The sequence below is a fragment of the Saccostrea cucullata genome, unplaced genomic scaffold (genome assembly GCF_032062105.1).
Source record: "Saccostrea cucullata isolate Sc308-1 unplaced genomic scaffold, CSIRO_AGI_Scuc_v1 ctg9041, whole genome shotgun sequence".
NCBI classification, from domain to species: Eukaryota; Metazoa; Mollusca; class Bivalvia; order Ostreida; family Ostreidae; genus Saccostrea; species Saccostrea cuccullata.
The window spans coordinates 19,584-37,926 of NW_026936816.1; the positions used below are offsets into that span (position 1 = coordinate 19,584).

At 33.8% G+C, this 18,343-nt stretch overlaps 1 protein-coding gene across 1 annotated transcript; it reads left to right on the forward strand.

Annotated features, from left to right (window-relative positions):
* The first annotated feature begins 2,626 nt into the window (after positions 1–2,626).
* On the forward strand, positions 2,627–3,337 carry LOC134246647 (protein FAM133-like). The gene has a single exon (XM_062729021.1). It carries the CDS (start codon positions 2,627–2,629, stop codon positions 3,335–3,337), a length of 711 nt encoding a protein of 236 aa, XP_062585005.1.
* The last annotated feature ends 15,006 nt before the right edge of the window (positions 3,338–18,343 follow it).

Consider the following 18,343-nt stretch of genomic DNA (forward strand, 5'->3'; position numbering starts at 1 on the left):
CTCATTAAGATTGTAGGAGTAGTAAAGGAGAAAAGTGGTGCATATCATATGTGGATGCACAAAAAATTCCAAGAGACTCAAAATTTTGAAATCACACGATTTTACTAAAGGCAACAGCTTAACAACGGTTTTCAGCTTTATACAAACCTATTCCCCACGGTGCAGACTTATCTTTTATCATCTACAGCTGCTTTTTCAATAAAAATGGAACTCGTAAATTATCTTACCTTGTAATTTGTCATTTGCAGAAATACTCTGTTAAAAACATTCTTATTCCACACACAAGAAATCTGAAGTGGATACCAAAAAGATGCTTGAGTTTTTGATTTTCTGGTTTTTTGGAGACCAGGTCTTCCAGCAATCTTTTGGAATTCAAATGGGTACCAATTGCACCCATTATTAGCAGATCTGCTTCTGTATTCACACGAAATAGAGTTTGTTAAAAAAAATTACTTAATTCCTGATAAAAAAAACATTACATACGAGGGTCATTCAAAAAATACGTAGACAGTATTTCTCATTATTAAATAATTTTTACAAAATATAAGATCAACACAGTTTTATACGTAAAAACATATATTTAATCGATGTGCAAAGTTTCATTTCATTTCATTAAATGGAACTCATGTCAGCCAGTTTTAAGAGCAACATGTTTTATTGCCACGGAGCATGGTTAATAACATTGTAACGTCAAAAACAACATCGAGAAAGTTTTTCAAACTTACGCTGTTTTTATTCCATTTATACACGGCTTGGAGCGTCTTCCCCATTAATTAAAACGTTTCCGTAGCTCTTGACACCTAATTTGCTGTCAATTATTTGAGTAACTTTAGTTAGATTGTCATTGTTTTCAAATTCTTTAACTTTTTTGACAAGATTTTGAACTATAAACTGTTTCTGTGCAGACCGTCCATCGCCCAAGTCAAAGTCTCCATTACTCAACGACTGTATTTTCCATTAAAACCAATGCAGGGCTCATATTATGTATATTTCATGGTTCCTTCAGCATTTTGAGAGTTTGTTTTAAAGGTTTCCCGAAAACAAAACACATTTTTTAATGCTTCTCGCTGCTCCGTGACGTCCTTCGACGTCATGGTTTTTTGCTGTTTTTAATCAAGTCTATCTGTCTTTAGAAATTGATATCTTTTAAACTAAGAAAGGTATTTCATTACCTTTTAGCTTATGACGTAATAAAACAAAATTAAGTTTCAGTATTTAAATTTTGTTTCCATAAAGTGCTATTTATAAGACTAATGGCTATAAACATTTGAAGTGTATTGTCATTAAATAACTCAATTTTGACCCTGCTCCGTGAACCCGTTTTTGCCGTCTTAAATCTTCAATAATTGTGATAAATATCAAAATATATTCTAATTTTTTTGCTCAAAATATTTGAATCTGTTGTTCAAATATGTGTACCAAGTTTGGTTGTAACATGACTTTAATTAAAAAAGTTATTTAAAAAGTCTACGAACTTTTTGAATGACCCTCATAAAACTAAATTCTAAATCATTGGATAATTAAAATTGGAAACGAGACCGTAAATGATTAAATGATTAAAACAATACTTTTTTTTAGAGTTATCGTCGCTAGTTTATAAAACATTTGAGCTAAAATACTAAATTATTCGATAGATATGAACATAGATTAGGAAGAATAGAAAACAAAAATAGACGTCATTTAGATGGAAAGCGTTATAATTTTTTTCAGATATCCAATGACAAAGGTTAATGGCTATCGTCGCATTCTTTATTTGCTTTAACAAACTTGACGTTTTTCGCAAGAATGATCGTATTTTTGATAATTGATGTAATCAATTCATGTTGTTGTATAAATACGTTAATTTACATCGGGTTCGAGGTTAGTCTATATGATTACAGGCCACCTACTTTTAGCGCCTTTCTTCTACCCGACACTGACGAGCATAGACGTACCTCCGTCCCTCTCCGGTGTTCTCGGGTTTGAGGCCAGTCTTACCCTTGGTAAGCTTGATTATATTTAGTATATAGAAATATACAACATTGGCGACGAGGATAATTCGGTTATATATATATTTTTTCTGGCCAGGTGAAATTTACATTGTTTACCGTAGTCACTCAGCCATTGGCGCCAAATTCAAAACAAAACACAATTCGATTTTTCGTTGTTTTCTGATTCTTTTCGTTTTCACAATTTATTTCATATTACAATCACTGGTTGTTTACACAACTAGTATTTTTTTTGTTTGCTTGGTAGTATTTTTTTTCTCACAATGGGTTCAATCAATTTGCAAACAGCTTCTGAATTTGAAATCTCAAAGATCTTAGATCATCGTACCATAACTGATGTTATAGGAATTAGAAAACGTTACGAGTTAAATGCAAATATCCTGGGTAAATGTACAGATGTATCAGAGAAACAATGGAAAAAATGGGAAGACAATGGAGTAGTGTCTTTTGGGCGTGCTACTAGTTTCGAGTCCGATGTATTCTATGGCATGAGAGATCATGATACAAGTATGAAAGAGTTGATTGTTAAATTAGAGAGACAGGAAGAGCAGTTGTAATTAGAGAGAGAGAGAGAGAGAAGAAAGAAAACATAGTTTGCTTTAGAACAAGAAACACAACAGAAAAAATGGTTAAGTGCTATGCCACCAGATAATATTTACACAAGAAAACACTCTGACAATAAACAATCAGACACAAAACAAAACAGAAAAAGCAAAAATCAAGAAACCAAAGACACACATATTCATTCAAGATCATGCATGTTTGACAGCACACATGATGACAACACAAGAGGTAGGAAGCATCTCAGAAAACCAAGATATCAGTCCTCTTCTTCCTCCTCATCTTCACGATCCTCCTCTTCTTCTTCCTCCAGTAGTGACTCTGACTATGACAGACGCCATCACAGACACAGACAAAAAAGCCGCAGTCCAACATCAAAATTACACACATTTAGTGGTGACGGAAAGATCAGCTGGGACACATTCATCACACAATTTGAAAAGGTAGCCGACAGACATGATTGGGGAAAAAAGAAACGTACTGACAAATTGTTTACTAGTTTAGAGGGGGAAGCCTTAGAATATGTATGTAAACTGGATCTAGACAGCTACAAAAAGATTAAAAAGGAAATGAGTAGGAGGTTCAATACTAAAGAAAACCCAATCTCAGCTAGACGCAAGCTGCAGTACATGAAACAACATGAGGAGGAATCACTTCAACAATTTGCACAAAGAGTTCATTTCATTACCATCGATGGCTACAAAGAACGGGCAAAAGAGCAGTCAATCAAATATCAACAGAAAACTTCCTTAGAGGATGCAGGGATAAAGAAGCTGCCAGGACAGTGATGGAAAAGAATCCCAAGGACATCCATGAAGCTCTAGATCTCATGAGGACATCAATCGCAAATCAACAAGCAGTTTATGGATCAAGCAAGCCCTATTATCACAGACAAGTTTCATTTGAACCATCACCAATACAACAAACAAAAAAGTTGGAACAAATGGAAGACAAAATTTTAAAGCTTACAGACATGGTCTTCAGTATTAAAGAAACACTGCATGGCAAATTATCCAATACTGGGTTTTCAAGAAATTCACCAAGGTTTGAATCTAGGTCAAGGTCAACCAGTCCTATAAATTATGGTCATCCCTTCAGATCTAACAGTCCCTTCAAAAGCACTCAAAATTCAATTAGATATAGAACACCAAGTCCATTTAGGTCTACTCCAACAAAACCACTGTCCTCAATCAATTTCCCTAATTCTTCAGAAAATTTAAACTCCAGAACAACTGACAATAGCCTGGTTAATGATGAACAATAAGGTCAGAATTTTCGAGTAAACATAAATCAAATTTCAAATGGTTTGACTCTGGAGATTCCTTTTGTTGTCCATGGCTTCAAACTACAGCAGTTATTGACACAACAGCTATGGTGACTCTGGTCAATTAAGGTATTTTCCCGGGTGAAAGCAATTCCACTCTTACTTCTAAAAACATGACACTCAAAGGTTTAGGTGGAAATGAAATAACAGGGCAACTGTACAAAAATGTCTTGTGTCAGATAGGATCTCAATCATATTCTATCGATATGTGTGCAGTTGACATGAAAGATACAGTAATTTTGGGGTTAGACTTTTTAGAGGCCAACCAATGTGTTATTGATCTCAGGAAAAAAAATATCTTAGAAATTGGCAATCAAGCAATCACAACAAATATAAGAAACATACAAGGTGAACAAATCTTGGTTGCAAGGGTAACTGTTAAAAGTAGAACTATCATACAAGCAAATTCAGTGGGGTTTGTCAGTTGTGCTCTACATAGGCCCTTAGACTCCAATTTCATAGATTCTTCAGAATTTCGGTGTTCTTCAGTTCTGGGTGAAGGTGAGACTCTGAAAGTGAAGGTTGTCAATGACTCAAACAAAACTGTAAAATTTAAAGTAGGTCAACACATTGGAAATGCAGAGCCAGTTGAAGACGTGACAAATAAAATAGATCCTCAACTTTTCATTAACAGAACTTCCATTGACAATAGCACACCCACAAATCTAGCCCAACCTATCCATAATCAAGATCTTTTTGATAAGTCAGGTGAAGGGGTAGATAAAGAGCAGCTTGAAATGCTAGGATCTTTGTTACAAGAAAATTCAGACATATTTTCCTGGGGGGAATTAGATCAAGGGTATTGGAATGGTTAAAAACACAGTGTGGATACAGGAAACACCCCTCCTGATTCCAAGATTCCACTAAGTAATAGATCAGACAATTTCTCTTCACCAAATATACGTTGTAAAGATGAACATGAGCAGGGTGATGTCACTAGTAATTCCACTGAGACTCAGGTAACTGATTTGTCTGGTGAAGAAACTGGTGGCATCACTCCATCAGAGGTTTCACCAGCTTTTGAACCTCCGCAAGATGTTGCTTCATCCTCTAAGTCCTACAAAACACAAAATACTAGCACTACAAGGACAAGAGGGGGGAGAATAGTCACGACTTCCAAATACCTGAAAGATTATTGTAAATAACTGATGACAACTATTTTTATGCTTGATAAATGTACATTTTCAGATAGATCTTTTAAAACTTTTCAATTTCTTGTAAAAAGTTGACTGTTGAAAGAAGTTCACACTTTATCAGCAAATTATTTTTACACAAGCATCACGATACCTCAACATTCTCGCACTTATTCTTGTTCTTATCTGCAATTAAAATGCCAAAAAATTCTGTTAAATTGTACTGTGTATATATTATTTCTTTTACGCCGCCATTTCGTTTACATGGATGCACTCATTTAGATGTTTACACATCTCGAGTGTAACATGTATCAGATTTCATTTTTATCTTTAAAAAAAAAAATAATGAACTATTTTGGATGTTTACACATCTTTTCTGGTTGATTGAAAAAAAAAATGTGTCTACAAATTTGTAATTTAAATGTATAAAATACTTTACCTTGCCGTTTTGTGTAAACGTTGTATTTTTCTGTCCTTTAGCTTTGTAGAAGAGTTGTACCATTTTAAATTTAAACCAGATGTACTAAATTTACGCATGTAATTTGATATGTAAATACTTTTCCTATATGAACGGGGGGAATGTAGTATAAATACGTTAATTTACATCGGGTTCGAGGTAAGTCTATATGATTACAGGCCACCTACTTTTAGCGCCTTTCTTCTACCCGACACTGACGAGCAGAGACACACCTCCGTCCCTCTCCGGTGTTTTCGGGTTTGAGGCCAGTCTTACCCTTGTTAAGCTTGATTATATTTAGTATATAGAAATATACAACAATGTGTAATTAAAATTCAATTAGAGGTAAGTGACATCTTAGAGGTGTGACAGACAATGTTTCATGCTTAAATGGATTGCTTTGTATTTTTTAAAAACACAATACATCTTGTTCCAATATTTTTAAGATCATTATATACCAGCTTTCTTCCTGGATAAAATATCCTTACACACTATTTGTGTGAATTGTAATTGATGACAATGAGTACATAAATGTTTTCTTTTTGCAGTAAATTTAATACTTTTAATTAAATTTTTAATGATTCTTTAGGATTGGTTAGTCGCGTTGCATCAATCAATATATTAACCCTAAAGATAATACTGCACTGGTGTGTATAATTAGAATAAGGAAGTTTTTGCTATTTTTTTTTATTTTGCTAAGCCATAAATTTTTTTTAAAAAATGATTTGATGGTGCTTCCGTCGTCTGAATGCTCTTCTCCATACTTCAAATTTATTACAAAGTACAATCAGAGCAGAATATTTCCTGGTATTTGTTAAATATGAAATTATCTATGTTGAAAAGGTTCAAGTATCGAACTATTAATTATAGAGCTATGAGAATTCCCCTCTAATGACAGAACAAGTTAAAGGACAATTAAAAGTGGAAGCCTCTTGACTGCTATTAAAAACACGAATGATCTACAATAATTATCAATATTGTCCAAAGTTCTTAATTTATTTTAGGTTATCTCTTGTTCTTTTTCACGTTCATTGAAACTGCCAATTAATTGAAAGGCAAAGAGCAGTTAATTATAACTTTTTAAGATGATTTCATTAAGACTTTTAAATAAGAAAAAGAAATTAAATGTCTGAAGAGACCCACACTAGAATCTCCATTGAAGAAAAGCAAAATACATCTTCATTCAATGATAGAACAACTTAATTTTTAGTAACATACTACATTTATTTTATCCTGCAACTACCCCTTGCATTGAACTAATAAAGGTAATTCTTAAACAAAAGCTTTATTCGTTCTAAAAAAGCTTTGTGCACACATTTCCAAAATCTAAAAGGATTTTTACGTCGTTTGTATTGCAAAGTTTACGCAATGGTGTTTTATTGTAGAGATATAAGTAAATCAGTTGAAAATACCCGGTTGCTCGTTTAGAAAATCTCATGTAAAATTATAATATTGCATTAAAAAAAAACAAAATGCATGGATAGTGTCTTGAAATATTAACAATTTAGTCTCAAGTCGAAAACATCATAAAGGCTTGACAAATCTCGCCCTTAATCACTTTTCTTATCCTCGCCAAAATATTTAAAGACAGCAACACTGTCTTTTATTTTATATATTGTATTTTATATGATGTGTTTATTTTAGCTTAAGCACACAATGATAAAGTGTTTTGTGATACCTTTTAATTTTTTGACACATTTTCCATTGGCTTTCTTATAATCAATAATTTATGAGAATAGCTCGTTCCGCCAACAAGGTGACGTAAAAACACCAAAGGCGCCCAATATCTCTGAGACAAGCGAAAGTGATTAAATTGAGGTGGTTACCGCCATGACATGGCTGCTCCCGCTCAGACGATTTTGACTATTTTCTAAGTGTTTGGGGCCCCCAATTGTACTGAAAATTTCAGAAGACTCTATTCTTGTCACCAGGAATATACTCCTTGGACCAAGTCTTTGGAAAATTTGTGTATTTGTGCGTTCAAATTCATCTATTTCTAGGACATGGTAACTAATCAACCATGAAATTCCTTAACAGTGTACTGCGCTGTTCATTCAAGCAGATAGTGAACACTTACTCTAATCGTAACGGTATTGTCTTGGGTAGACAGAAATTGAGGCGCGGATCTAAGGCTGGTAGATGTTTCAGGAGGAAAATAACTGTCATAACTGGGGTATGTGACAATTTCTATCACCAACGACAATCATTTGCTAACTTGAATAATTTAGCAGCATGTCATGACAATTCTATAATGACATTAATTCAATAGTTTCGGCATGTCGTCCTGTTAAGGCTGAATCATATAGATCGGTGAACTATTCCAATCTTATTTCAATTCAGCTGGAAAGGCCTATAACATCTGTGAAAAAGTTCAATCTATATACTTTGAACGCTCGATCAGTGAAAAACAAATCATTGATACTATGCGATCACATTGTATCTAACGGTATTGACGCCCTAGCCCTAACCGAAACATGGTTATGACATACTTCACGTCCCCAGAAAGAACCGTAGCGGTGGTGGTGTTGCTTTCATATACAATAAAAATCTTCGTACTACTCAATTACAGTTAGACAATTCGTTCAATTGTTTTGAGCACATGGAATGTACGGTATTTACACAGAACTTGAAAATTCGTATATGTATTGTCTATCGTCCACCGTCGCAAAAACACTCTGAATTCTTTGAAGAATGGTCGCAATATTTGAGTCGTCATGTTGTATCATCCGACGAACTCATTATTACCGGCGATATGAATTTCCATCTTGACAAGGCTACGGATCCAAACTCTAAAATGTTCATGAACTCGCTTCGAGAGCACGGGTTAACACAACATGTAATGGATCCTACTCACGTGCGTGGACACGTACTTGATGTTTTCATTACCAGAGACGAAAGCACAATTCTAGATTCCACCCCAATCGTTGATAATCAGCTCAAATGTGACTCAAAGGGAATTACTTTTTGTGATCACAAGGGGGTTCATGCGACCCTTCTAGCACAAAAACCACAAAAACAACGGAAGTCGTTCTCTTTTCGCAAATTACGCGAAATTGATCATGATAAATTTTGCCTTGATATTGAATCTCGTCTATCGATGTTCCAATCGATAACATGGTAGACCTGTACAACGAGCGTATTCGCGAGGTGTTAAACGATCATGCACCGTTGCAAGAGAAAACTGCAGTAATTCGACAGAACGCACACTGGTTTGCAGAAGATCTGCATACACTCAAACGAAATAAACGAAAAGCAGAGCGTACTTGGCGACGGACAAAGTTGACTTATATACCAAGAATCATCTAGATCATGCAGCAACTCCTTAACACAAAGCAAGAAGGAATTCTATTCAAATAAAATTACCGAGTGTGGTCGAGACTCCAAAAAGCTTTACTGTTTGACGAACCAGCTTATGGGAATCAAGCCCGACCCGGTTTTACCATCATCTGCAAGCGGAAAGGAATTATCGGAAAATTTTGCTGAATATTTTCAAGGAAAAATACGCAATATCCGAGTATCACTGTGTAAGTCAAACACCTCGAATATTGATGTAACTGATCCCTTTCACGCTGACATTTCATTTGATGGTCAGCAGCTTTCTAACTTCGCGTTTGCAACTGCAGAAGAGATTCGGAAACTCTTAATGAAAGCATCAGTAAAATCATGTGAACTTGATCCCTTACCTACAAATCTACTGAAGCAGTGCATCGGGAGTTTCTTGCCGACTATCACGTCAATCATAAACAAGTCGCTGTCGGACTCTATCGTCCCTGGTGTCTTTAAACATGCAATTGTTCGACCGTTGCTTAAAAAGCCAGGTTTAGATAAAGATAATTTCAAAAATAACCGCCCTGTGTCTAATCTCTCCTTTATTTCAAAATTACTTGAAAAGGTTGTAGCAAAACAAATCGACGCTTATCTGGAGATGTATCAACTGCATGATACTTTTCAGTCTGCGTACAGAACAGGACATTCCACAGAAACTGCGCTTATGAAGGTTCACCATGACATCGTATGCGCTCTTGACAAAAATTGCTGCGCTGTTCTTGTCATGCTCGACCTCTCCGCGGCTTTCGACGTTATAGACCACGACATTCTATTTCAACGTATGGACAATATGTTTGGTATTACCGGATCCGCGTTGAAATGGATCAAATCCTACCTCAGTGACAGACAACAACGTGTCGCGGTTGGTTCATCGTTGTCTGATGCCAGTTCTCTAAAATTCGGTGTACCCCAAGGCTCGGTTTTGGGTCCGAGACTCTATTGTCTGTTCTCTAAACCCCTCAGCGAAATCTGCAGACGTCATAAAATGACGTATCATATATACGCCGACGACACCCAGATATACATCATCGTTGAACCAAGCGATAATTGGACCGATATGTCCCAAAGACTCTCGTGTTGTTTATCGGACATACGTAAATGGATGAGTGCCAACATCCTCAAATTAAACGAAGACAAAACCGAACTTATCGTTTTCGCACCAAAACAAAGACTTACAAACATGAAGAGTTTTGAGTTAGAATTTGGTGATTGTGTTGTTAGTGATGCATCTTTTGTAAAAAATTTAGGTGTATTCTTCGACAAAACCCTATCCACGGAAAAGCAATGCATCTCAATTTCACGCTCGGCATATATGAACATTCGCAGAATTGGTCGCATCCGTTCCTATATTAGTGACGAAGCGTGTAAAGCTCTAGTTAACTCCTTAGTAACATCTAAACTAGATTACGGCAATGCATTGCTATACGGCGTTCCTTCTCACCACATCGCCAAACTTCAGAGAGTACAAAATACTGCGGCAAGACTGATCACACGCTCAAAAAGATTCGATCGAATAACTCCAACTCTTATCCAATTCCATTGGCTCCCAGTTGAATATAGAATCCAATATAAAATCCTTCTGTTCACTTTCAAATCCCTTCACAGCCAATCTCCAGTCTACATGAGAGATATCATAACTGTTTACAACCCGCCACGATCACTGCGTTCAGAATCCGCACATCTACTCCAGGTCCCTCGGACACGCACTAAAACATACGGAGACCGTCGTTTAGACAAGGCCGCCTCGAGTCTCTGGAACTCACTGCCTTTTAACCTTAGAGGATGTGCTTCACTGCCTTGTTTTAAAAAGGATCTTAAAACTCACCTTTTTAAGCTTGCCTTTAATCTGTGATTCTCTTTTTTTAAAAAATATAAATATCGTTTTTATAATTGGACAGTGACATCATGATAAATTTTATTTACATGTGTGTATATATGTATATCTTAATTTTATTTTATTCTTTTTTTAATCACTATCTATTGATATATTATAATTTTTAATTGTAAAGCGCTTTAGAGGATTCAAATCGATAGAGCGCTATATAAATTTTATATTACAAATACAATTACAAGCACAGCATCTCAGTGGTCAATTGTCGATTTATGCATATGAACACTCAGACACTGGAAAATACCAGAAGATCTAAACTTTTTAGAATATATTTGTAAATAGGAAACATCTAAGCTATGTTAAGGACCGAAATAGAAAAAAATTCTCTTAGCACTGTTGAAATATGCACAACTCTATTTTGAAAATTGTCACAAAGTTATTTAATAGATATAGAAAATGTTATATACCTATCTTATATATTTTACGATATGGTATAATTGACTTTTGAAAACGTTGTGGATATCAGTTTCTGTTGAAAGGAAAAGGGATGGAGGCTTGATGGAGTGTTTGTTTGAAAGTAATATCTCGTTTTTCTCGTGTAGAAGAAATCTTTATGCAGAAACATTGTTAGCATGAATGCATTTTTAAGATGAAGATGTCCTTAAGATTTATACATTGAGTATTGTTTGTTTTGTAGAGAAATTGATCCTTGGTTGTTCTTTTAAATACAATTGAATTCTACTTGTAACGCCCCTTGTTTTTGGTTAGAAATATTACTTTTTATCGTATAAAATGTGTTGCCAACGTCACAATGACCTGTCCAAAACTGTCAGTCCATCTGACGTTACATTTAAATATTGCTTTTTATCCCATGTCACCCCTTTATCGCGTGGATATAGTTCATGTGATATCGTTTTCGTATCATACAGTTGTGACTTTACAATGGGTTTTGCGTTAGCGTAATGAAGTATGATAAAGTGGAGTCGTATATAAAACAGTGTAGGCCCTAAAACATTGATTGTGGTGCATAAAACAAATTGTTAAACAATCCAACTAGTTGTGTGTTTCTATCCCCTCGACAACGCTCGGGGATATAAAACACACAACTCTTTGGTTAAAAATCATATCCAACTGCAAATCATGTGAGATCCTATATGTATCGTATAAACTGTGTTGTCAACGATACAATGACCTGTCAAAAACTATCAACCCATCTAACGTTACATTTCTTATACAAAATGAACAGAAATTATTTAAGCTCATAAGGAATGGTTTTAATAGAAATTTTAGATTTTATTTATATAAACATCTTTGCTTCGCCAGTTTATACACTTTAATAAGGAAAGTAACACACTACATTACAAAAATAGAAATTACTCAGATTAAACACACCAATCTTCACTATTTTATTATTTCAAATATCTTATTACCGAAGTTTATAGTATTATTCATTTTCTCTTAATACATTGACAAAAATGAAGTTTTATGCCGAAACGATCGTGTTGTTGATGATTGTTTGCAAAAAATTGACATTTAATTTCACAGGAGCCGCATGTAGTGGTAAGTAAACTTTAAAAGGTGTAATAAACAATGATACTTAGTTTGATTGTGCTCTTGTGTCTTTTTTTCCGTTCATTTTTTTAAAGTATTTTAAAAGGTGTATGTTTTTGCTTGAAAAAAATGGTGAAAATATTGAAAGTATTTTAACAGTAAAAACAAACTCATGAATCATTTTAAAAAAGACAAACGTGAGATCCTGCAGATGCCTAGGAGAAGATACCATTCCCTGCTGACCAGCCAGACAAGACTTGGTTTAAAAATTGTGAAATTTATTTACATTTTTCATTAAAATATTTGAACTATTTTTTTTTTTGAAAATTGGTTTTCTTTCATTGGCGTCCCTTTCTAGAATGTTCACTCGTAATTTCAGAAGCCACTTTTTATGGTTATAAGACTTCAACTTTAAATTAACTCATGGCCTTTAAGCAGTGAGAGATTTTTTTTCGTGTCTGTCCAACTTAAAAGGGGACTAAGGTTTATAAAGTCTCAATAGAAGGACTGGTCGTTCTACAGTGAATTCTTACAAATGACCTAATGATTTCCACCTTACGCCTCGACCCCTAGATCGACGCTTTCACAACTGCAAAACGTGGGTTGAACGATTATCACAGATACTGCACCTTTATACTCTGTAGATATTGAAATTCAGTTCAACCCCTTGAAATTACAACAAACGAATTGATAAGAAATGAATGCAGGAGTAAGCGTTCTAATTTGACATATATGTTTTTCTGGGTCACTTACTATTCTGGGATATGTACATGTAGTCTCAGGAATTCAAAACAGTCAAATTTCATTGAAAAAATAACAGCTTAAGAGTAAGAAATATAGGCAACATTATCTATTCCATCTTCAATAATTCATGTAGTAATATTCTACTGGGTCATGTTCTGAAGTACATGTATATTATTTTAACCATGACACGACAGGCGTTTGGACGATAAGGACCCTTCAATGCTCAATGTCCCTAGGTGCCGAGTACAAGTCAAAATGTATAGCCCCTTAACGGTATATTGGGACGTCTCTATGTGAGTGAAATATTTTCGAATCTGGAGTAAAATAACATACAATCAATCATTTTTCCTGCCTGTTCTATGAATATCTTGATGAAATTTAATCAATAAGAAACGAAAAAAAAATGTGTCAATAAATCCATACCAAAAAGGTACACCCTAACCTTTCATTTGCATTATCATCAGACCATGTGCTTTCTTTACTTTATTATGCACATTTTGAAATTTCAATAATTCAAAGAACAAGCAACATTTTCTATAAAAATACCGCCTCCTATTTTTTAATGTTGAATGGACTTTTAATCTCGAATACTGATCGAGAGATATTGCTGATTTCTGAAAAAAAGTTTGATTGTGTTATTCATCCTTAATAAATTGATAATTCTAAATTTATCCGTTTTCTCGATATCTGATTAGAAAATATTGAAACTTTCTTACTGAAAAATCAAAATTGGATCTAAACGTTGAATTTCCTACTAACCAAATATGATATAATTCAAGTTATCAATTTCATTTCCTGCAGATATTATATTATGAACTTTGGCTTTAAAAACTTTCAAGCGAAGGGAATAGCTTTGTCCTTGAATATAACAAAATCGAATTAATGGGTAAGATTTATTATAACTCTCGCCCCTTTATTTAACCTAATTTTTATTCCTGAGAAAATGATGTGTAGGCTCCAACCTTTCACCTATATAAATATAGAATATACGCCACTGTGTATCTTTAAGTGTTTGCATTATGTTTTTTGTGGTAGAAAGTTTGCTTTTTCAATTGAAGCGTTTATAATTTTTGTAGATATGGTAACGGCTGCTGCTACAATCAGTATGTAATCACTACGAATGATACTTGCATAGGTACATATTACTAACGAAAGAATGTTTTTAATGTTTGCTATTTTGTATTCTGTCTTGCCAAAGAATAGAAAATAATATGTAAATTTAAAAAAAAAATTAAACATAAGATTACAAGATAAATACTAATAGAATAGGATAAAGTTTTATCTTGTCACAAGAACTCTCATTTATACATGTACCTTTTTTTCCTCATTATGCATTAACATTCCAATCAAATACTTCAGAATGTCCACCTGGAACTTTTGGGTGGAACTGTAATCAGACGTGTCCGCCAGGGTGGTACGGACGGTTGTGTAAATCTACCTGTGAGTGCCCAACCAATGTCTGCCATCATGTCACAGGATGTATTACAGGTAACACTGTTATTCAGAATCACAACGTAGAATATTATCCGGTTGTTGATAAATATACAATAATTTGAGGCGACCAGATTAAAGATATCATATCAATACAGCTAATGAACTATTACATAATTCTCCTTAAATGACAACTAGCACACTTACTTGACTCCTTTGATCAACAAGTATTAAGTAATAATTAATCATTAGCGGTGTCTAAGCATTAAATATTTTCATTACGTTATATCTTTTCCCCTCCATTTATATTGACTAAGAATCTTTTTAAAGGCAAAGAGCAGGAAACTATAGAGATGTCTTCCTCACAACTGATAACTGAGTTAACAACACAACCTAGAGAGAAAGGTTAGGGCATTAACACATCAAATGAACTGAACGAAGGTACAACATCAGAATCCCTAGAGATGAAAGTTTCAATACACCATCAATCTAATTAAAATAAGATCTTTTTTACTCTCCAAAATTCTGATGTAGATGTACATCGGAATTTTGGAGGGCTTAAAAGACCTTATTTTAATCATATTAGATTTACATGGGAAAAAAAGAGGCACGGGGGTCTGACGAATCACTTTTGTATGATATACTGCTGTTAAAATACGTAGAATTATAAATACAAATGCCCATATATATCAGATAGAGTAAGAGCCATTTGACTTTACTTTGACAATAACATAAACAACAGTCTTTTAGGGTGAAACAACTGTTTAAAACAAATGTGTGAAATTTCATGTATAAAGATAAAAATACAAATTCCCTTCTCCCCTGTTGCCATGTTCCTAATTAGTAACCTATTACTAGTTCTACTGAATGACAAGCTTCAGTTTATATAAATGCCTACAATCTATGAAGTTTCGATAGCGTCTTCTATAGCAGCTTTTTTTCTGCATTGAATTCCTAAAATTAAACTACATGCAAATGTGTTAGACGCTGTTCAAAGTGCGATATTGACGCCGAAGCATGATGCGCTAAACCTGATGGTTCACTGTCATAACGAATGCCAGAGGCATAGATGGTAACACCTAAGTAAGCCGTGATTCGCTTAAGTGTAATGGATTGACACGCCGACGTCTGATGGTTCGTAGAAAGAATTAATGTTGATGACAACACAATTATTTAAGCCATTGCCTTCCACTCAGAAACCTTTGTTTCCTTTCAGACAATTTAAAAGATTTTTGCACCCACCAGAGATATTAAGATTAGTCTATGCACATCTTTTGAGTGATTAGAGAAACGTGACTTTCTATGCTATTTCTGTTCGTATAAATTATAACAAATAATCATATTTTATGAAAAAATCGACATTCTATCGCCTTTCAATAAATATTGAACAAACTTTCTATTTCTTGCAAAAGATTGATGACACCGCCTTAAATGCTTATAAATTTCTGAAGTTCAATTAATGTGAAATGTATAAAAGAAATTTAAAAGCCATAAAAGAAAAAAAAAACTACATACCAAAAACTAAAAAGACTTAACTAAAGTACAGGACAAACAAGTACCCTAATGAACCTAAAATTGGAATCAGCTAAGTGCACAGAGGAATATGCAGTACGTGCTTTTCACCCATTCTCTAAATAAGGGCTCAAATAATGTCGCCTCATTTTCATTTAGAAGAAATACCACTGATGTAATTTTTAAATCAACATTATAAATAGTTATATAAGAATGAATACGAATTCATATAATTATTGATCTGAAAGGGTATTTAAGGAGTTCCAAATTCAAATATAGTAGCCTATTTGAAATGTACGTTACTGTCGCCGAGGCAAATATTATGCTGAATCCCCTCTGTGTAATACATAATTTTGATTCTCAAGTAAAAATTTTCTGATAAGTTAAACCTTGTATCATATATATTTCTTTTCATAACAATAAATACATTTTCTTTGTGATAATAAATAATTTTTATTGTGCAATGTCCCTGTCGCTTAATTCTATTTCAACCACATTACAAGCAAACACAAAGATTATACACCTGATAGTTTTGTTCTCCTTTATTTATTGATGGGCTAAATTTGAAATTTCAAAGGATTAATTACTCCTACTTAGATAATGTAACATGAAATTGAACAATTTGAGCAACTTTTATAAATATGTTTACGGAATGAAAGACATTTCCAATCGTAGAGATAAGAAAGAAATGTACGTTACCTATATTCTTCCATTAAGAATATATATTAAGTAGAAAATATGAGACGACTCTGAAAAAGCAACCCCTTGTATCCTGTAAACTGGCAAAGACGTTTTGCTGAACACAATTAAAAATTATTTTTTACATGAAAAGTAATCATTTGAAATGTACGTTACTGAAATGTACGTTACCATGAACTTCGAATTAAGTGAATCTCGCACGAATTTTCATGTATTCTCATACTTTAACACACTCGAATGTGTACACAAAGGAAAGTTTCAAAGGTTGGAGGTCGGCTAAATCCCAAAATTAATGAACAGACACGTCTCTGCTGTGGAACAAAATATATTAAGGTCAATTATATGTAATATAATTTTGATACCTGGTATATATTTCTGAATACGAAACCTGTATGATGCATTTCTTATGATATGCAAGTTCAAATAGTATCAATATACTGCGTGTCTAACGTACGCTTGTGGAAGAGAATTGATTTTTATATTTGAAATGTACGTTACGTGTGGTAACATACATTTTGTGTATTTCTAACTGACATTTTTTTATTTAGTCAATGAATTGCGTTTACACACAAAATTATCGTTACAAATCCATTAGACAACTGACCACATGCACCCCCAATCCTCGTAAATGTGGTAGACTGTTACCACATGCTAGAAAATTTATTTTTAAGTGTCTCAAATTCATCTTTGGCAATCTTTTTGCATTTTGTTTACTTTTAATATGCGACTTTTCGTCAATATTAATTTATTTGCTGTTGATAATTTAAAACAAGGTATGCATAGGCTTATAATTGGTAAAAAAAAAAAAAAAACAAAGAAACCCAGAACATAAGACGGTCACATACATTTCAAATACTGATAGGCACACAATACTAGTACTCAGTTTTGTTTGAATCATTGCATTTTGGGTTATATTTTTCCAGATCTGCTGAAAAGCACGTATGTTTGTGTTTTGACAAACGATGTTGCAACATACTAAATGAAATTGTTAACAAGACTGTCGATGGATATATTCGGAATAGATTTACGTTAAGTTTCAATGGCCAAACACGAGCATTTGTTAGATCATAGCAAAATACGTCTGACTCTTTTTTTTGTCTGTACCCTTGCACACAGGTAAAAGTAACTAGGCTACGACCGGTGTCAATTTCAGCGAAACAGCACAAAAGAATGGTAGTGAACTGAGGTGGAGGGGACTCCCCAATAATATGTGAAATGAACGTTACCGAAGTGACGTGACATTCATGTAGTTGATGACAAATAACCTCGTTTGTTACATTATGATTTCCTATATTACTGCGTTAAAACGCTTCATTGAAATGATTTTTATTTCAATAATTGCTTTTTTCAATATTTTCTTATTACTAATTTACATATTATTACAAGCTTGAAATGTACGTTACCTACTCATATTCTGAGGCAATCGTGTCTTTATAGTGGTGATTGTGACATATAACACAATGTGATTACACAGAGAAGCTTTTTTGGAATAAACTGAAACAAAACGATGAATTTTTAGTTGAATTTTAAGCTTTTTATTAAACAGAAATATATCTTGAAATGTACGTTACATTTACGTAGTTTTCTAAATCGGCATGGATATATGTTAAAAAAGACAGTAACTACAAAATAGAATTTTACTACATGTACATGTTAAATTCCAGTATCTATAGAACATGACAAGATTCCAAACTGATCGCTCTAAACAAAACAGAGAGAAGAATTTAAAGCATATATTTAAAAAATGTTTTTATACATCTGGAAAGTAACCTTTGTTTTTTGAAA